The sequence below is a fragment of the Monodelphis domestica genome, chromosome 8, assembly GCF_027887165.1.
Source record: "Monodelphis domestica isolate mMonDom1 chromosome 8, mMonDom1.pri, whole genome shotgun sequence".
Classification (NCBI taxonomy): domain Eukaryota; kingdom Metazoa; phylum Chordata; class Mammalia; order Didelphimorphia; family Didelphidae; genus Monodelphis; species Monodelphis domestica.
In genome coordinates this window covers 185,113,690-185,135,959 of record NC_077234.1, presented here as the reverse complement: position 1 = coordinate 185,135,959, position 22,270 = coordinate 185,113,690, and the positions used below count along the sequence as shown (strand labels likewise).

At 41.3% G+C, this 22,270-nt stretch overlaps 1 protein-coding gene across 26 annotated transcripts in view; it reads right to left on the bottom strand.

The window, feature by feature from the left end:
• MCF2L (MCF.2 cell line derived transforming sequence like) overlaps nt 1-22,270 on the bottom strand; it is a 394,661-nt gene that overhangs the window by 136,551 nt on the left and 235,840 nt on the right. For all 26 annotated transcript variants that reach the window (XM_007501253.3, XM_056806834.1, XM_007501252.3 and 23 more), the window contains one exon: nt 14,147-14,230. In XM_007501253.3, coding sequence (XP_007501315.2) covers nt 14,147-14,230 — 84 coding nt within the window. The remainder of the gene's footprint in view (nt 1-14,146; nt 14,231-22,270) is intronic.

The window sequence follows — 22,270 nt, the reverse complement described above, 5'->3', positions numbered from 1 at the left end:
TCCAAAGGAATAAAAGTGAGTACCTGGAGGGCGATAGCGTTCTGCCAACATCCCCACTTTAACAAGACAAATTAAGGGAATTCTCTAGGACAGTGAGGAGCCAACTAATGGCTAACTTATGGGAGAAGAGGGACTGGCGTAGTACCAGAAGGGCAGGTAAGGATGAGTTGTGATTGGCAAAATTGTTGAAGGCAATATAGATGAGATCATAGATCCATTTGAATGGGTTTCAGAGATAAAACTGAGAGGGGGTAAACTTAGCATTTTAAAAAATTCTATATTACATTTAATTTGAAAAGCAAAGGTTTATTAGTGACTAGAAATGTGAATCTTAGAAATCTTTTTTATCTGTAAATTATCCCAAAAGAGTAATTTTAATTAGGATTATACCTACCTCCTACACAAAACAATGAGATGCACTTGAGATGCCACCCCCTCTCTACTTCATACTAGGGTTGTAGAACCTCTTTACCTTTATTGAGCTATGGAGATTGGTTTTTAAATTATACAATGATATACTTAAAACTTGAGGCAATATGGTAACCCAGTTAGCACCATATATGGAGAACCAAAGGTAGGCTAATTTCTACACAAATGGGTATAGCGGTAGAGATGGCAGCTCTGCCACTGGACCCTTATCTCTCTCACTGAAATAAAATAGCTGAGAATCAATAATTATAAGAGCTAAAGAATACCTCTTCCTGGAAGTTTCAACTCATCTATGACAATCCAAACCTGTAAAGATACATGTCATTACAGAATGTAATGTTAAGTTCACTTCCCTCCTGGGGAAGCTGATGAGGTATTTAAAGTTTTCCATATTCTTTCTTTGTTAATAGGTTCCTATGAGTCTGTTGAGTTTAGGTAGTACATTAATATAAAAGGGGGGAAAATCTTGAAGAAATTTATCCATTTCAGCAAAAAAAAATTGAAATGGGGGAATATAAATATGAGACAGAATAATCATAGAAAGAAAATTACACAAAGAAAATTAAGGAAATGTTCAAATCAGGCACACACAAAATCACGATTTGATTTGAAGAGGAACTTTTTTCAAGCTTTAATGTGCTCTTTTCCAAAAGTTTTGTCTTTTTCTTTGGGGTCAATAGTTGAAAAACCTAAACTATTAAGTCTATGAGTTACAATACAGTAAAAAGTACCATAATAAAAATTATGCTAAAACATTAACTAGAAGTCCATTTTGTAGAGATCCTAATTTTAAATATCGCTTGCTATTACTAGATTTCTTTTTTCTAGATTACCTATGCCTGGAAACTATATTCTCCTAAACTTAAAAAGAATAAAAACAACTTGGAGGAAAACAAGAATCCATCTTTCCTTTTATATCCACAAACCTATCTATTCATACCTTGGAAAAAACCTCACCAAACCACATTGCTCAAATATGGAAACAATTCTCTCATTATTCATTTTCATGAAAGAAAAGTATTTGCTGCATGTGGAATAATTAATTACTGTATATAAAAGCTTGAATTAATAATAGCCTCATGTCAGTTTGAAAAAATGGGGCATCATGAAGCTATTGTATTCTTCCACTGTATGCTCTGCCAAGTAATGAATCACAATAAGAAAGGATACTCTTATTTATGCAGAATTTTTGGTCCACCCAATTGATTTTATGTTATGTGTATTTTCAGATACCTTGGCTCAACTACCAATTGACCCCTTTTTCAGCATCTAAGGCTATATGAAAATTATGAAAGAATAAGAATTCTGAAGGAAACAAATCCTCAAGCCAAGGAGGCTTCAGGAAAGAAGATGAGAAAAAAACACCCAAATTTTAAAAATTCACTTAAGGGATCATAGAATATTGGAAGGGGCCAAAGTCCTGCAGATACAACATTAGTTTAAAAAAGATAGGCTCCTTAACCCATGGAAATAGTCAGTTTGAAATGGTATGATTATTTCAACAGGAAAGTCAATGAATTCAGGAGAAAGGCACAGCCTAGAAAGGCCATCACAGGGTTCTGCTTTTCCATGGTTATCGTTTTCATTCTACAATAAACACAGGTATTGTGTTTCTGAGATTTTGTGTGCCTTGAGCTTCTCTCTCCCAAGTGAACTTGTCTGGGGATGGCAGAAAGGCTCTATTGTAGAATCAAATGATGGACGGATGGATGGGATGGATGGATACAAATATATACATGCATACACAGTAGACGGATACATAAATACATAGACAGTTAGACACACAGACAGACAGATGGATGGATACAAATATATACATGCATACACAGTAGATAGACATACAGATACATACATATGTAGACAGTTAGATACACAGACAGACAGACAGACAGATAGATATAGACTGATATAACTTGTAACTTGGGGTCTCCTAAGCATTTGAATTCACATGAACTGGATCTACTCTTGGGGGCTGGTCCCAAGAGGATCTCTCTCTCTCTCTGTCTCTCTCTCTCTCTCTCTCTCTCTCTGTCTCTGTCTCTCTCTCTCTCTCTGTTTCTCTCTCTCTCTCTCTCTCTCTCATGCCATATCTAAGATTTCCTAGTTATTTCTGAATGGGGACCCTGCATCCCCAACTAGCATTCAGGGTAGTAGTCTAAATCACCTATATTTCACTCCAAAGAAAATGTAAAAGGCTCAACGGATTCATAGGAACTCATAAATAAAGAAAATGAACAGGTAAAACTTTAAATGCCTCATCAGTTTCTCCAGGAGGAAGTGAACTTAAAAGGTTTCTGTTGGGGCAACACTAAAATTCTGCTTAGTCCTTTTCACATAGTCTCACAATCCTTCCAAGACTCATAATACCATCTTGTGGTTTAGTCTTTCCCAGAAGAGTATTTGGGGGATTGAGTGAGCAATCCTAATCTTTTTGAATTTATGTTGTCTGATTTACACGTGGTAACAGTGGAAAGGGGCAAAGTCCAAGTCTCTTCCAGAGTCCTTCTACAAGGGATCACCTTGGCAAGCCTCATCTTTTCCCAAGACGCATACTATTAGGGTAAATCTACTATTAGAAGGCTGGTGCCCAAACCTTAAAATTTAGGAACTTTCAATCTTGTCCCATTCTGGGACAAGGGGCCATGTACATGTCTGCTTCTGCCATATGCTTCTTCAGGAACTCTTTCAGTATCCACCATTTGCCATCTCCTGTGACAGCAATGTCCACTTTCTCAATCTCTTCCTTCACAGGATGCATGTAGGCACAAATATCTCCACTGTGCCTGTGCCCCAAAGAAGTCGTTTCAAGTTCTGAGGAATGAGACAGGTTACCCTCCAGTTGGGACCCTGTTGCATGCTGGTCTAAATTCTAAAGGCCAAGAGGAAGTACAAGAGTACAGACTGGTTTGTCAACTTCCCATCATAGTTCGCAGAGAGCCAGATCCTCCTATAATTGTTTGTCTTCCTGTGTCCCAGCAAGTCGATTGCCAAGTTTCCTGTGTCTTTTTAGCAGAGTGACAGTGGGCTTGCTCACACTTGAGGTGACCCTCAATACGCTTTAAACCAAGGCTCGTGTCCAGAAATCTGAATGAAACGTGCTGGTGAAGTCAAATGAATACCAGATCCTCCTGAGGTACCCACCCTCCCAATAATATTTCCATTTATGAATAATACCTTTTGGACTTCACAGCAGAGATTTTGCTTGACTGACTTGCTTTGTTAAGAACCTCAGGAGTCTAGTAGAGATTTTCAGGAATGGTAAAAGCAGTCTACACTGTAAGGATTGGGGGATGGAAGAGCTGAAAGAAATGTTAGAAATCATCAGGTCTGCTCACCTCATCTTGGAAATGAAAACAGTAAGACTCAGAGAGGTTTAAATGATTTGCTCCAGGGTAAATAGGTAGTAGAGGAAGGGTGAGGAGCAATGAAGTCAGGTTCATGGCTTCCAAAATCTACAACACTCTCTGGCTGTCATGCCACAAGCCAAATGGTCTCTTTAAACATAGACTCCTTGGCAATGCAAAAAAAAGCACTGACTTCACCAGTTCTTTGTAGGATGAGGGCAGAGAAATTTATAGCAGGAATAGCTAGGTAGCACAGTAACTAGAATGCCAGATTTGGAAGTTGTGAGGACCTGGGTTCAAATCTGGCCTCAGGCACTTCCTGGCTGTTGTAACCCTTGGCAAGTCATTTAACTCCAATTGCCTAACCCTTCTTGCTTTTCTGCCTTGAAACTAATATTTAGTATTGATTCTAAGCCAGAAGGTAAGGGTTAAAAAAAAGTTTGCAGCAAAGTTAATGCCAAACAAAAATTCTTAGATAATCCCTCCAAAATTTTTGCATTCTTATGAAATAATTTTAGAGATTGTGGACCAAGTTTCATGACCTAAATGGCAGATGACATATAATTCATTCTCTGAGGGTATAAAGGATTTAAAAAAACTGCAAACAAGAATTCCACTCTGGCTTTCCTTAACTCTAATTTAAACTTCTTCTAACCCTTACCTTAGATCTGTCTTAGAATCAATACTGTGTATGGGTCCAAGGCAGAAAGGCGGTAAGGGCTGGGCAATGGGGGTTAAGTGACTTGACCAGGGTCACAGCAACTTAAACTTCTATCCCCAGATCCTATACTTCATCACACAATGTTTCCCAAGACAGAAAGTTTTTGTTTCATTTTCATAACAAGAAGTAGTTTTCCAATCAAGTGATACATTCTACCATCACCAAAACACTGTATTTCCTCCTGATGTTCAAATTGGGGTTTACATTTCTTCCACTACAGTCCTTTTTGCCCTTCTCAAAGTACCACCTGCCAGCTTGGGTAACAGAGAAGCTGGTGAATGGGGCAAATTTTAGATAGACTTCAAAGAGGTTGTTTAGTTATAAGAATGACAATAATAGGCAACACGTACAGAGTCCTCTACAGTTTACGTGAATATCTCCCAATAATTCTCCTCGTTTCTGTTAGCTTGCCATAGACTTAGAAAATACCATTCAGTTATAATGATGATAATTACATTCAGCATGGGTATAGCCCTCTATGTTTTACGTAAACATCTCTGAACAGTTCTGCCAATGATCTATGAAGTAGACTGTGCCCATGCATTTTATACATGAGGAAGAAAGGTACTCACTTGCCTAAGATCATACATCTAGTGAGATTTGAATTCACTATGGTCACTCACTCCAAACTCATATTTTTCTACCACATTCTCCCATTTTCTATGGTTGCTCTCTGCTTGCTTGTTGGTTCAGTCATTAATTTGATTTCTCATGACACTATGGGCTATGGTCATAAAAAGAATGAACAAATATATCCTAAACTTAAACATCCCAATAAGTACTGCCTTACAGATTGCTGGGTGGTCTTGGGAGACATTACATGCTTCTGAAACCCTTTCATGGCAGCCCAATCAATTAACTAGGCATTGTGATAGAGAGTAAAGCTCAACTTGGAGTCTACTGACCAAGAGATGTATGGATAGAATTCACCGAAATAAAAATGAAATTTTCTCTTAAGTTTCATTTCAATATAATCGATTCCCTTAGTAATCCCATGCTTTGTATTGTGTGCATTTGAAAACCTTCTGAAAAAGGGTCCTTAGGATTTAGGAGATCCCATTGCTCAGAATAATTTTTGGGAATTGTTCTTTTGAAAGTTGGTCTAAGTCATCCTCTAAGGCTGTGCATGGCAGAGAAGTCTATCACCTCTGACAGGAGATGGGTTGCGTGTTTCATCACTGGTTGTCTGGGATCACAGTGGTCTTGGATCCATGTTGGTTATTGCGCTGATCTGGAGGCATTTTAAAAATAGGAACTTTAAAAATGTTTCATTCAGTAGTTGTGCCACCAAAATGTATATCTACCTATGGTGAGTCATTTGAAGGGGTGATCATTCCCCAGGACATGGAAGACTTGGAATATGCTGTTTAAAAAGTCTCATTACTTTTCAGTGGCATCTTATACTGTCCTAATAAAAATCTCCCTGAATTTTAAACCACTCCTCTGAACCACACATAGGCTCCAGCCATCCTGAATCCTTTGTTGTTGTTGTTCAGTCATTTTAGTCAAGTATGACTCTGTGATCTCGTTTTGGGGTTTTTAAGGCAAAGATCCTGGAATGGTTTGGCATTTCCTTCTCTAGAGCACTTTACAGAGGAGAAACTAAGGCAAACAGGGCCAGGTGATTTGCCCAGAGTCACACAGCTAGCCAGATTTAAATTCATGAAGATGAGTCTTCCTGATTAAAAGTCCAGCACACTATCCATTGCACCACTTAGCTACCCCTCTGACTGACCACTACTCTTACACAGATTGTGACATATAGCACATCTCTCCATATAAAAGGGAAGTCTCTGATATTCCAAGCAACTAATTAAATATCTATTAAATGCCTAAGTACAAAGCAGGGTGCTTGTTGGAAGACACATTGAGATAAGGCTATCACTACTGCTATATTCGTTTCTCCCAACAAGGTAAGAATTCTCATTGTATAATGCAATCATTATGTCCTTACACTCTCAAGATCTTGGTCCCAGAAGAACACTACAAAGCAGGGTAGACTAAGCAATTAAATTTCATGTCTATGGACAAAGTCATTTGCATTTCATCTTATCTGTGATATCCAGAAACAAATCTCAGAGATGAATTAACCAGAAGAATGGGATTCCCTAGAGGGATTAAAAAATATAGACAAGCACATTTAATACAATATTACCAAGTCTACACTCTAGACCCTGATAGCTCTCTGTGGAAATGACAATCTGAAAGAATTGGACTCTATTATTTAAAAGAAAAAGGAATTTTAGGGTACATACTTTATAAACAGGGAGAAGACACATACATGATGGTGGGGAATGAAGAGTACCCTTGCATAGCTTTCAAATCTCATAGACCAAAGAAATTTCTAGATGAAAACTGCATAGAAAAATAATAAAAGGGGGCAGCTTGGCAGCTCAGTGGATTGAGAGCCAGGCCAAAAGATGAGAGGCCCTACAGTCAAATCTTGCCTCAGATACTTCCTAGCTGTGTGACCCTGGACAAGTCACTTGACCCCCATCGCATAAGCCTTTACCACTCTTCTGCCATGGAACTAATACATAGTATTGATTCTAAGGTAGAAAGTACATATTTTTAAAAAATAATAACATGACAATAGGGCCAATAATATTCACAGATGGCTCTGACTGGAATTAATGGACCAAGTTTGAAATCCTAATTCTGCTTTTAACTTCCTGATCCTTTCAATTCTAAATCCTATACAACCTCATGATCACCTAACCTGTAAGTGGGCCGGAAATGGTTAGCAAGATTAGGGAAGCTGCTCAATTGTGTGACGTAGCTCAGATCATATAGTTCCATAGCTCAAAAGCCTTCAGTGACTCCCAATTGAAACTTCTTAGTCTAGTAGTCAAGGTTCATCCTCTCTCATTTACAACCTTGTCTTGAACTGTTCCTCAGTCAACGCTGAGTATTCTAACCATATTAGGCTCCTCATCTTAATAGCCAGAATATCCTTCCTCCTCCCCTCTGCTCCATTCCTCCATCAAGGTCTGCTGAAAGCCCGCCTATACTTAAGACTTCACCTCTACAAAGCCTGCCTGGCAAATAATGGGTGGCCAATGAGGGCTTACTCATTGATGGTCTCTCAAATCCCTCTATCCCCAAGTAATCAATCTTTACCTCCTCTTAACCTGTCGTACCTTGGCTGCACTTTAAATACTTTGCATCCTAATTATTTATTGGCCTTTTAAAGATCTTATTTCTGTGCTTTCCTTGGAGCCCTGGGACCCAGTAAAGGTGGTATTTATTAATAATAATAATTTTATTAATAAATATTTGTTGTAGAAAAACTAAATTAAGGTAGTAATCGTGTCAGAATTTACCCACAAATAGGATCACATAGGATTGCTCTTACTGGGACAAGATGTGACGGTTATAGTCTTGAATAAGACATCACTTCTTAAAACATTTTAGATTCACATGGAAAGGAAACTTATTTTATATAAAGACATGCACATATACACATGTACATATGTATGCATACAACATACATATGTGTGTATAGCTATACACATAACCTTACCGTCTGTCTTAGGATCAATACTATTGGTTCCAAGGCAGAAGAAAGGTAAGGGTTAGAAAACTGAGAATAAGTGACTTGCCAAGAGTCCAATAGCTATGAAATGCCTGTTTCCTGACTTGAACCCAAGGCCCAGGATTCTAGGCATGACTCTCAATTCACTGAGCCACTGAGCTGCCCCAAGACATTGTTTCTTAAGACATCTTGAAGATACACAAGGAAAGGAAGCTTACTCTATTTGGTTTAATGGTCAGGAATTGGGGAGTATCCATAGGTCCGTCACCTTGAAAGATCAGTCGCAGTAACAAAAAGCAGACACTCAGTAAATATTTATAGTCTGATGACCTAAAGGCCAATTGAAAATATACCTAATTAGAAGCTTAGGGGAAAAAAATGTCTGCTGTAGATCAAAGAGATGTGGAACTAGATTGGAGAACCCCTGCCACTGTAAGGAAAGTGGTGTGTGTGTGTGTGTGCGCGCACGCACATACACATTTTTATGTCATTCATAGAAAAAGTGCCAGTGCTTGGCACACAATAAACATGTATTAAAATTCATTCTATACTAAGTGTATTTTATTTGTTTAAACTCTTATCTTCTGTCTTAATATGAATTTTTTTAACCCTTACCTTCTGTTTTAGAATCAATATTGTGTATTGATTGCAAAGCAGAAGAGTGATACGGAGTAGGCAACTGGACTCCAGGGGCTTGCCAAGGGTCTCACAGCTAGGAAGTATCTGGGGCCACACTTGAACCCTGGACCTCCCATCTCCAGATCTGGCTCTCAATCCATTGAGCCACTTCATTGCTCCACTTAGTATCAATTCTGAGGCAGAAGAGTGGTAAAGATTAGGCAATTGGGAGTCAAATGACTTGCCAAGAGATGGTATCATTGATAGATATGATTAAACCTTCCCCTTCCCCCTTCTATATTCTTTCATGTTCTATTGTTTGGTCATTGACAGAGACTAGTGGATTAGTGCCCCTCGGGTTGTCTGAATACTAATTAAGGTATTCTCTACTCTGGACAAACTTATTTCTGAGAGGGTCTACTTTTTTATTTTAATTTTTGTCTTTTCCAGTTTGGATTCTCTTCCATTAACCAACAATATCCTTAGAAAGTATTACAGTTTGTCTCAACACTACTGGCTCTTTGGTGCTTTCTGCTCTGGACCTCAAAGGACCCACATATGTGTTGTAAGACTTTCTTCTAAATTTTTACCCATATAGGACAGTTAGGTGGTACAGTGGCTAGAGCAGCCTCTTAGAGTAAGGAAGACTCATCTTCCTTAATTCAAATCTTCCCTCAGATGCTTATGGCTGGGTGACCTTGGGCAGGTCACTTAACCCTATTTGTCTCAGCTTCCTTATCTGTAAAATGAGCTGGAGAAGAAAATGGCCAGCCATGCCAGTCTTTGCCAGGAAAACTCCAAAAGAGATTACAAAGAGTCAGACAAGACTGAAATGACTGAAGAACAAGTAGTATGAATAAAGGCAGATTTCCTAGAAAGAGAAATATCCAGCAAGAACATTTAAGCCTTAGGAGAACTCTATAGATGAGAGAAGGAAAGAGAGTCCCAATGGGCTCTAGCTGGGGGTAAAAATTTGCATCAACTGTCTCAGAAGTATGAACATGACAAGTGAGGAAGAATCTTACTCTGTTAGCAAAGAGCTGGATTAAGATCCAGGCAAAAATGGGATGTCCTCACTGTGACCTCAGACACTTCCCAGCTGTGTGACCCTGGGCAAGTCACTTAACCCCCAGTGCCTAGCCCTTACCACTCTTCTGCCTTGGAACCAATACACAGTATTGATTCTAAAATGAAAGGTGAGGGTTTAAAAAAAAGAAAAAGAAAAATAGATACAGCAACAGTCAGAATGTGATAAAAGAGAGCAGCTGAAACAATTCCATCTCAGTCCTCAATCCTTTATCAGTGACAGGAAAGGATAGCTTTCTGATTTACTCTTGGCAGATGGACCAATCTAGATAAAGCAGCAATATGTAACAACCATCTATCAGAGCTGTTGATGGGGTACATTCTCTGTGCGATCTGCTAATGAAGGGCGTTCAAAACCTCATTGCAGGAAAATTTTCCCAGAGGCTGGGAAATAAGAGATCATAACCTGACCGACTCCTTGTTGTAAACAAGAGCCGCAGCGTCACAATGGAGGCTGCAGGTCTCTACTAGTTACATCAGTCTGATGTCTATTATGTGGGATGGAAGAGGGGGAGGGAGCTAGGAGAACGATCAGGTCTCAGTTCAAGGGGACAACAGTGGGAAAGCATCCTCGAAGAAAGAAAACCAATACTGCAAGTACTTTTACTCCAGTGGATCTGAATCAGGAACTAAGACTTGTATTATATACGTAGAATTATTCCCCGTCTCCCTCTCATTTATCTTTTAGTCTCTAACTGGTGAGCCCTAGATTGAATCCTTTTGCGGGTTAAAAAACAGTGTGGTACAATGGGAAAAAAATGAGATTGGGAGCTTAAGGACCCAGGTTTAAATCACACCCTTTCATTCTCCTGAGATTAGCACCTGTGCTTCTGCCCTGAGATGCTCAACTTTGGGCACAGGTGAGCCACAGCTGCAGGAATTTCTGTCATCCTCCTCAAGAATATTCTTCTTCCTTTCCCTCCTTTTCCTCTCCCACCTCCTTCCTCCTCTTCTCCCTTCCCTCTCTCCTTCCTCTTCTTTTCTAACCCTCTTCCTCTCCTTCCTCATAATTTCCTTCTCCCTCCTTTTCTCTCCCTTCCCCGCTCTCTCCCCTTATTCATTATCCTATTCCTTCCTCCCCCCACAACCCCCCCCACTCTTCTCTATAGGACCAGACTCATAGACTAACCAGTATAAGAGATGTCCTCTGCAATGAATTTTTGTTAGTCCCATGTGGGATTCTATTCCTTCTGGCTTTTAATCAAAGATCCAAAGAACTAGGAGGGAATTTAGTGAACCTGGTGTATCATTCTATCATTTCAAAGTAGAGGAATCAGATCCCAAATAGGGAACTAACTTGCCCAGGGTGACTTGGTGGGTCAGAGGATGATGGAGAACTAGGACCTGGGTCTGGTGCTCCGCAGAGCACCTACATTAATAGAATATTTTGCCCAGTAAACATCTACCATGGAGAGGCAGGGAGGAAGGGGGGGGGGGAGGGAGAGACAGACAGACAGACAGACAGACAGACAGGCAGGCAGGCAGAGACAGGCAGAGACAGACAGAGAGACAGAGAGACAGAGAGACAGAGAGTCTTGTTCAGTCCCTGACCCTGGGTAAGTCAATTCTTTTGGCCTCTAAAAAGGTTAGAATTGTTCATTTATATGGGTCCAAGGAGTCTTGAGAAGAACCTTCTCCCTTCCATACAGGCTCTGCACTATCCTTCAAGGCTTAGCTTAGATGTTACCTCCAAGAAGCCTTCCATGATCACCCCACGTGAAGTGATCTCTCCTTCCTCCGATTTCAGATCTCAGCCCGTTCTCCTTTACAATATCATTGTATCCTACTTATTTCTTTAAAGGAAGACTTTAGACTGAATTCTTGGAAGGCAGAGGTATGGATAGTAGGCACTTAATAAATGTTTAAGTCAAATGGAAAAAAAAAAACCAACCACCTTATTTAGGTTATTTAACCTCTGTGGGCCTCATTTTTTTTTTAATCTTTAAAATGGAGGGAAGGTTAGACAAGATGTCCATTGAAATCCCCGCCTGAAAGGGGTAATCACTAGAGCACTGAACCTGTAATAAGGAAGACTTAAGTTTAAATCTCATGTCAGAAACTTACTGTTGGATGCTGAGCAAATAATTTAATCTCTATCTGCCTTGGATTCATCACCTATAAAGTAGGGAGAAGGAAATGGCCAACCACTCCAGTATCTTTGCCAAGAAAACCCCAAATGGGGTCATGTAGTGTCGGCCAGCACTGAAAATGATGGAACAAAATATTTCTTGTGTGCCATTACCCTTCTCTCCTCTGACTGCCATCACACATGGACTACTCCAATAGCCTGTTGGTTGGTTGTCCTACCTCAAGTCTCTCCTCACTCCAGTTCATCCTCCACTCAACTGTGACATTAATTTCCGAGTTTCATATCTGACCATGTCATCCCCACTTTGAGTCAGCTCCAGAGGCTCCCTTTAAAGCCGAAGTTCAAAGATAAAAGCTTTTAAAGCCCTTCCTAACCTGGCTCCTTCCTTCCTTTCCTCTTTTTATATCTTCTTTCTCCCCACACAGTCTGCTTTCTGTGACAATCCAGTGTCAATGGCCTCCTTGCAATCCTTAGAACAAAATGCTCGATCTCCCAGCTGAGGACATTTTTACTGGCTGTCCGCCACGTTTAGAAGTCTCTTCCTTCTCATCTCTCCCTCTTGGCTTCCCTGAAGTCACAGCTCAAGTCCTTTCTTCTGCCAGAAGACTTACTCCCATCCTCCTTGGGCTGTTACCCTTCTTGTGTTGATGATCTCCAATTTATTCTGCCCATATCTTATTTGTATATAATTCTTTTCACATTGTTTCCACCCATTAGACCAAGATATTCTGGGGAGTAGGGATTGTCTTTTTTTTTTTAAACCTTTACCTTCCATTTTAGAATCAATATTGTATGTTGAGTCTAAGGAGAAGAGTGGAAAGGGCTAGGCAATGAGGGTTAAGTGACTAGCCCAAGGTCCTACAGCTAGGAAGTGTCTGAGGCCAGATTGGAGCCCTCTTGTCTCCAGGTCTTGCTCTCTATCCACTAAGCCACCTAGAGGTAGTCGGGGACTTTTGTCTTTTGCCTCTCTTTGTATTATCACCATTTAGCTTAGTGCCTGTCAAAGAGTAGACACTGAATGCATGTTGACACATGATAGAATGCACTTCCCACAGTTCTTAGGAGGATAGGATGACATAATATTTGCAAAGTGCTAATGCAAATCTCAAAGTACTATATATTATTATTAATATATTAAATCTGTGATCCTTTTGCCTTTGCTCAGGTAAATCTGGGTCCCACTATGAGAAAGGTTCAGAAGCATAAGAACTGAGGCGTTACGGGGACTTAACATATAATGTGGGTTAAGACAGAACTGAGGGGCAGCTCTGCAGCCCAGCAGAGGGAGCACCAGCCCTGGAGTGGAGAGGACCTGGGGTCAAATCTGACTTCGGACACTTCCTAGCTATGTGACCCTGGGCAAGTCACTTAACCTCGACTACCTAGTCCTTGTCGCTCCTGTGTCTTAGAATCGATACCAAGATAGAAGGTAAGGGTTTTAAAAAAGTAAATAAAAAGACAACTGAAAAAAACCATTGGACCATTACTTTAATCCTTTGTCCCTCTTCCTTTCTTTTTTCCTTTTTGAGGCAGCTAGGTAGGTACAGCTCTGGAGCTGGAGGCAGGCAATTACTAGCTGTGTGACCCTAGACAAGTCAATAGCCTCCATTTGTCTCAGATTCCTTAATGTGAAATGAGGATAATAATAGTCACTACCTTGCAGGGTTGTTCTGAGGACTGAATGAAATATCTGTGAAGAGCTCAGCACAGTCCCTGGCACATAGTAGGTCTTAAGTAAATGCTTATTCCTTTCCTAATCACCCTGAACTTTAACAGTGCTTCTGGGACATGCATTCTGGCTGGTTTCCTCTCCTCTGCGTTTTGTTCCCATTACCACTGATCCACTGGGCAAAGTTTCTCCTGCTACCTCCACTTAAACCAACGCATGCCACCCTTAGCAAAACAGTTTGCTCTTTTCCCCAGTACCTAAAACTGAACTTAATCAGAGAAGGGTTACGATCGCTTCCTTTCACAAATTCCAACAGTGAGCACATTTTTCATCCTTAAGAATTCTAGTTTCAGAGACTATAGAATAGGCTGAATAGCAACTGAGGAGGAGATATTCATAAATTGGGTTAAGTTAGAACTGGAAGAACAAATAGTCCAAGTAGCTTAACCCCCACAGATGGTTAATAGTCAGTCAATAACCATCTGCTAAGCACCTACTATGTGGCAGGCAGTGTGTTAAACACTAAGGATACCCAGAAAGAAAGGCACAAGACTTTTTCTGCTCTCATGGAACTCACGATGTAGCTAGGCGATCCCTCTCTGCCCCCCGCCTCCCATTTGACCCCCCATCACCGACATGGGCTTTCCGCACTTACCAGACAGGTAAGCAAACTGCTTTTTCAGTTGGTCTTCAATATCAGCAGCACAGAGGGGAACGATGTCCTGGTGCATGATTTCATCTGAAGAGAAAAGGGAAAATACACACACACTGTCATTTAATGGAAAACTTTACCTCATCCTCTATAAAATGCCAAGGCCGGATTAGCCAACCACACACAGAGCTGTGCATGTCTGAAAACACCTAAGGGTGACTTGTCACGTGTCTGGAAAAAAGGAATTCCAGTTTCTAGCTCAGGGAAACTTTTGTCTATGGATGATCAGAAGCTACAACCTTGGCGTATTCCCAAGGCTTTCACAACTGTGTGGGTTAAATGGAAGAGGAGGGACATAGATAGCCTCTGTAGACTCAAACTTCGGGACCCTTATCCCTACTCCAGCAAAGGGAAAGACTTCCGAGGAATAAATTCATATTCTCCCTGTCTCTCTCTCTCTCCCTTCTTTCTCCCTCTTTCTCCCCTACTTTCTCTTTGTCTCTTTCTCCCTTTTTTCTCTCTCCCTCCCTCCCTCCCTCTCCCCTACTCTCTCTCTGTCTCTGTCTCTCTCTCCCTCCCTCTCCCCTACTCTCTCTGTCTGTCTGTCTCCCTTTTTTCTCCCTCCCTCCCTCTCCCCTACTCTCTCTGTCTCTCTCTCCCTTCTTTCTCCCTCCCTCACTCCCTCCCTCTCCCCTACTCTCTCTGTCTCTCCCTTCTTTCTCCCTCCCTCCCCCCTACTCTCTCTGTGTCTCTCTCTGTCTCTCCCTTCTTTCTCCCTCCCTCTCCCCTACTCTCTCTTGTCTCTCTCCCTTCTTTCTCCCTCCCTCTCCCCTACTCTCTGTCTCTGTCTGTCTGTCTCCCTTTTTTTCTCCCTCCCTCCCTCTCCCCTACTCTCTCTGTCTCTCTATCTCCCTTCTTTCTCCCTCCCTCACTCCCTCCCTCTCCCCTACTCTCTCTGTCTGTCTCCCTTTTTTCTCCCTCCCTCTCCCCTACTCTCTCTGTCTCTCTCTATCCCTTCTTTCTCCCTCCCTCTCCCCTACTCTCTCTGTCTCTGTCTCTCTGTCTCTCCCTCCCTCTCCCCTACTCTCTCTGTCTCTGTCTCTCTGTCTCTCCCTCCCTCTCCCCTACTCTCTCTGTCTCTCTGTCTCTCCCTCCCTCTCCCCTACTCTCTCTTGTCTCTCTCCCTTTTTTCTCCCTCCCTCCCTTTCCCCTACTCTCTCTCTCTCTCTCCCTTCCTTCTCCCTCCCTCTCCCCTACTCTCTGTCTCTCTCTCTCCCTTCTTTCTCCCTCCCTCACTCCCTCCCTCTCCCCTACTCTCTCTGTCTGTCTCCCTTTTTTCTCCCTCCCTCCCTCTCCCCTACTCTCTCTCTCTCTCCCTTCCTTCTCCCTCCCTCTCCCCTACTCTCTGTCTCTCTCTCTCCCTTCTTTCTCCCTCCCTCCCTCCCTCTCCCCTACTCTCTCTGTCTGTCTCCCTTTTTTCTCCCTCCTTCCCTCTCCCCTACTCTCTCTGTCTCTCTCTCTCTCCCTTCTTTCTCCCTCCCTCCCTCTCTCCCTCTCCCCTACTCTCTCTGTCTGTCTCTCTGCCTCTCTCCGCCTTTCTGTTTCTCACCTCCCTTCTCCTTTCCTCTCTCACTGTCTCCACCCCCCCCCATCTCTTTTATCACAACCCCCCCCCCTCTGATATAAGAAAGGAGATTCTGCTCCTGGGGGTTCTCTGGAAGCTACTTAATTGTTGATTACACCCTTTCGCCTAGCTGTGCCTCCCAGAAACAGTCCCTTTTTATTCAGTTGGTGAAGCAATTCCACAGGCTACATCCAATCTGAGATTAAGCGAGCAGGGTGAGGCTGTCAGGGGTTGGTGATCTCATTTGATCTTCCCCCACAACCCTCTCTAAATGAAGGATAGATGTTATCTCATGAGGCAGATTTCCACGACAGTGATTTTATTTTCCACAGGGAAGAAGGAAGAATGGCTACATTTTACTAACTCATTAAAGCAGGTAAATGAGACTATTCCTTTGTGCGCAACTCGCATCTTCTACTTCTGAGGCACTTATATGAGAGGTCTTTTGAGAAGGGCCCAATTATCCCAAGATCCAAAGTCAGAAACTTTCATTACTCCAATCTGGAAATGGTCAAAAATGATGGCCAACATTTCCACCCAGCAGGAAGAGGAAAAATATGGTCCCTTGTTAAGTGGCTCGGGAGTCAACGGGCTTGGTGACGTCAGCTTAGTCTACATGTGATGGGGCTTGAAGAGCCAAGTGGGGTGTCCCCTGGGCTTCAGACTCGAGGCTTGGGCGAGATCCCCTCAGAGGTCCCTCCTGGCACTGGAGTGCTGATCCTATCCACTCAAGGTTTATCGTCTAAGGCCTGAGACATCTTCTCTGGGTTTGCCCTTAAAAGCTGAATTTGGTATCTCTTCTAGGAAATATAGAATCAGAGTATAGAGCAGGGGTTACCAACCTGGGAGATCCATTTCAGAGTCAGTGAATTTGTTTTTTAAAAAATACTTTGATAACTGTATTTCAGTGTAATGTTTCCTTTGCAATGCAAGGATCTGTGTGTGTAAAATGTATTTTTTTAAACCCTTACTTTCTCTAGTAGAATTGATACAACTATCAGTTTCCAAGGCAGAAGAGCAATGAGGACTGGGCAATGGGGGTTAAGTGACTTGCCCAAGGTCATACTGCTAGGAAGTGTCAGACCTCGTTTGAACCTTGGACTTCCCATTTCTAGACCTGGCACTCTATTCACTGAGCTGACTAGATGCCTCTGTATATTATTAGTTAAAAAACAATATTCTGAGGAGGGGCTATGGTTGCCCCTGACATCCCATGGGGTCCACAGCACAAAAAAATCAAGACCCCCTTTAGAAGAAAGGTTCTCTTACTTTAGGCTCTCATTTAATCGTCTTTCTCTTCCATTTTGCCTGCCTGAATGTGGAGACTTCCAATTTTGTGTGCCTGCTGAGAGAGTTCTCTATGCACTAGTCCACACCTTCACCTCACTTCAGGTCAGCCTCCTGGGACTTGATCTGGAGGATCTGGAGGATCCGCACAGCATGCAAACGCTCTTAAATGAGACTCAGTCCCTGGAGGGTGGCAACTTTCTCCTTTTTAGTATTTGTATCTGCAACGCCTGGCAGAGTGCCTGGCACAGCATAGGTCCCCAGGAAATGCTTCAAGATTGATTATAAATATTGGTTCTGGGGAGGAAATTTCCTGTCTCAAGTCTGAGGTTAAATCCTCACTAAATGCCCGCCCCGATAATTAGTGAGCTAAACATGGCAACATTATTGCCCATTTCCTCCCAAGTTGAGCTTAGAGCTCACATCAAACTATCTGGTTTCTCTTTGCTATTTCTGCACTCAAAGCATGTTGTAGTAAATGAATTTCAAAACTCTTTGCTCTTTTTTACTTAAAGCTACTAACGAACATGTTTATAAAAACGTGATGTCATTTAAAAATCTTTAATAATATCTTTTGTTTCAAATGGCCTTCATTTCGGAAGTTTTTCCCTTGTCTGCCCCTAGCAGACTATCCTTTGTAATGACAAGAAGAATAAAAAGTAGTTAAATTTTTTAATAATTAGTTTTAAATTGAAAGACAGCCTCTCTTCCCCTAGGCCTCCTTCCATTATTTTAATAAAGTCAGGGGACCTTGCCTCTTCCAAAAAATAATTTTCAATTTGCAGACTGACTTTCATTTAAAATCTGGACCCTTTTAGCTAAGCTCTTCTTGACTTCTTTTGGTTTCTAGTCTAGGATACAGATTTTAAATGAATTAAGAAATGATCTGGCCTTAATTTTCAGATGAAGATAAATGAGGCTCATAGAATTAAGACTGCTCAGCACTACACCTATGGGAAATGGCAGGGAGAGTATCTGAACCCAACCTTCTTATACTCCAAACTCACGCCTTCCTCCCTACCACACCAGCATCTCCAACGGGCACCATATTGAAGATGGCCTGCTACTCTGTTGTGGGGTGGATGTTTCAGAACCAGTAATAACACCTGCCCACTGATTCAGTCTTTAGCTACATGGCTTGCCTGGCTACTCAGCTCTCTGCAAAATTAGTTTATCAAATAAGTTGAACCACAGGCAGCTGGGTGATACAGTGGACCGAGTGTGGAGCCTGGAGTTCAGAGTTCAAATCTGACCTTAGGCTTTAACTAGTTGTGTAACCCTGGGCAAGTCTTAAACTTCAGTTTGCCTCTTCATCTGCAAAATGTAGATAAGAATAGCAATTAAAAATTGTTGTGATGATAAAATTGGATAATATTCCTAAAGCTCTTGGTAGAGAGCCTGGCCTGAAGTAAGTCCTATATAGAGGTTAGCCATTAACTCTCACCTCTCTCAAGTCTGAAAAAGGTTATAAGCCTTTTTATTTTTTCCCACCAGAAATAACAAGAGCGAGGTGGATTTTTAAAAAATGATTTTGGCACAGAATATTATTCTCCTAGCAAGTTCTGCCTTGCTAAATACATTAAGGGGGTAATTTTTAGCATTTATCATCGTAAATAAATCACCTTTCTAGTGTCTGTCCCTTCACTGAGAATGATTCATCAACCTGAAATAAAAATCTCAGTAAAACAACAACCTCCAAATGTCATTAAAAGGATGCTGGTTTGACATATGCAAGTTCTGCCAACAGAAAGTTGAGAGAGAGAGAAGCCATTTTGAGAAGGTTCAAAAGAAATTGGGGATCTGAGTTGTTACGGGTATTTTTAACTTTTTAAAATATTAATTGATGGCTTTCGCTTTACCCTGGGATGGCTTTTGGAAGTCTTACATGGTCCCAGCATGAAGACCATTTAAAATGGGGGCAAGAGGCTGGTTAATATAGACAAGTTAGCTAAGAAAACAAAATCAGTGGGTACAAAAGTAAGCGTGCCTTGGATAAGAAGTAACATATCCCACCCGGCCCCTTTCACATCTTCAGGGTTTTGTTGAACTCGTGTCAAATGTCTGAGAACAGGAAATGGGGTCACCTCCCCATGATGATTTAATAAGAGGGTTCAAGAAAGACATCATCCAGTCACAGTGTGGCTCTGTGTCTAAGTACAGTACATCACAGATAATAAAACAATGTAATAACATTCCTGCCTTGGCACCAAAATTAATGGGCAATTCCAAACAAGGAAGTTATTTTGTGACAAAAAAATCTGATTTGAGAAAGGGGAAAACTCAGAGGGGATAGAGGTGGCCATTCTTTGTACGGACTGAAAGGTCGGGTGATAGGGGAGGGCTCCCTTGCCTGAGGTGCTGTTGTGCTCCTCAGTCATTAGACTTTTCAGATACTTTTGCTGGCTTTTGCTTTTGAAGGCTTGGCTGGTCTTCTCCAAGAGGCTCATTGTACTGATATCAGACTTAGTTCAGACACCAGATCATCTTTAGCCAGTAGACAAAGACTCTGAGAGACAAAGAAGATCTCCACAACTCCTTTTGAACCTTGAACTTGGGGACACTTGCTGTGCCAGCCAAGAAACCAGGCTTCTCTACTCTGACCCCCTCAGGGGTTCAGGGTATCAGACCTGAGCTACCTAACTTTGGGGGGAAGGTGTTCATTAGATAGGGACCCCCTCTGCCTCTTTCCCTCCTGAATCTCAATCCTCACCATTCAGCAGTCCTGTCCCTTTCCTGCCTCCCTTGAATAAACTCAGTCATTGGGACCCAGAACTGACTCCAGCTCTATTAGGAGACAGCCTGAATTGAGGGGGGGGGGGAGAAGGGGTTTCTCTCTCCCCAGAACAAAGAGGCTCACCACCTGAAGCCTCTTCCAACAAAGATCCCAGAGAGCCTGCCAGTAGGATTGAAGGCAGCCATAGTGAGGGGCTCTAGTCAGAGAGGGCTGAGGGAGACAAGACAAAATCCATCCTCTTTCTCTCCTCTGGCTAACAACAGCTCCTCTCACTCTGTCCCTGCTTTAAAAGGAAGAGGCTCCATTTCCATTCTCCCCTTTCCCCATTATATTACACTCTCCTAAACTTCTGAATTCTCAACCTCGAGTTATCCAGCAGGGATTACAGGTATGTGCCATAATCCATGCAAAACTAGAATTCTACCGGAAATGGAAAGAAGATGGGGGTAAAGGACAAAGAAGTCCCCCCTCCCCCCCACAAGGACAGCTGATGGAAGTAGTATTAGCCCTGGTGGCCTTGAAGGCCACCAGGCTTTGTGTTGGCCCAAAGGCTTAAAAAAACCTAAATGGCACTCCCTTGGACTTTGCAATTTGCCTGGTAGAAGTTCAATTTATCCTTGGAGAGACTCACCATTATTTACACTGAAATATAAGGAAAGATAAAACAATTTTATAATATTCATATGCTACAAATTAATAAGTACCAAATTCAAAACCATATGAGCAAATGTTAAAGTACCACAAAGCAAATATCTAAAAAGGTTAAAAATTGCCCAGAATGCAAAAATTCTGATCAAATTAACAAGTAAAACATTCCTCAAGTCTTTCAGTAGCTGCCATCTTTTTTTTTTTTTAATCCTTACCTTCTGTCTTAGAATCAATTGATTATAAGGCAGAAGAGCAGTAAAGGCTAAGCAACTGGGGTTAAGTGACTTGCTCAGTGTCACACAGTAAGAAATGTCTGAAGTCTGATTTGAATCTAGGACCTCCCATTTCCAGGTCTGGCTCTCTATCTGCCTATCCTTAACTGCCATCTTTATTAAGGAACAGACATGGAAAAGTCAGAGAAAGGCACCAGCAAAGGAAAAATAAAATAGGAGGTTGTTGCCTAAAACAATCAGCATCAAACAACCTAGGTTTCTAAGTCTGTAGTAAAGTACCATTCTACTCCCAAGCAAGTCAGTAGTTAAATAGCTGTCAATGAAAGAGTTAAAATGGAAAATAAAGATGTTTAAATGTATACAAATCTTCCAAGAATCTGTCTGATTTAAGCTCTAAGGGGGTCTTAAATTTACATAGATATCAACCAATAAGCATTTATTTATTAAGCACTTTCTATGTGCCAAGTACTCAAGAAGCTTCCATTCTAATAGAAAGATAGACAGAAGGGTTCACAGAAAAATATAAGCAGAATATGTGTTTATATCTTATTTTCCATATATGTGTTTCTATGTATTCTATATAGATCATATATGTGTGTATATTTCATATATGTATATAATACACACATATATATTATATATATGTTAGTTTGGGGAGGGATATATCACTAGTTGCTTGGTTAGCACAAGGAAAAACTTCATTTAGAAAGAAGCATTTAATATTGAGTCTTGAAGGAAACCAGGTATTCCAAGGAGGAGAATGAACCATTTTCATAATCATCTGAACAGCTTTATAGAGTTTTGTTGTTATTATGACCCGTTTGTTTTACATATAGGATTGCATCAAACTCATCAGTAGCACCATGGATAGAGTGCTAAGCCTGAAGTTCAGAAACGAGTTCAAATCCAGCCTCAGACAGCAGTTGTATGACCCTGGGCAAGTCACTAAATCCTGTTTGCCTCAGTTTCCTCATTTAAAATGAGCTAGAAAAAGAAATGGCAAACCAGTGCAGTATCTTTGCCAAGAAAACCACAGATGGAGTCACAAAGAGTTGGACGTGACAAAAAAGTGACTGAACTAATGAACAAAGGCATACCGCATGCTGAAAATACATTTGGTAGTTAAAAGATTCTCCTTCCCTAATCCCCTCAGACATAACTTGTCTTTCAGAATTTTCCCTTATGAGGTTTGATATTTTCTGCACTACACATTTCACTGGAAATGGCTTTGTAAAGGAGGCTCAGTGAGATTATATGGTGGAAGTAGAAATGGCTCGGAAGAGAAGGAATCTGGGTTCAAAGTCTGCTTCCAATGCTTGCTATCAATCTTCCTGAGCCTCAGTTTCCTTAACTCTAAAAGGAGGTAGCTATATTAGAAGTGTAATTTGGGGGGATTCTCACTCCATTTCCCCCAATGGTTCTGTAGTCCTACATCATTACAGAAGGTTCTAAATTTCCTCCAGCTCTAAATCTATGATCCCATGGTCTTAAAATTTTTTTCAATAAAAATTTTTTTCTTTCCTTCTCACCTCCCCATAATTGGTTGGGGGAGAGAAGGGGAGATGGATTCCTTATAACAAATATGCTTAGTTGAACAAAAA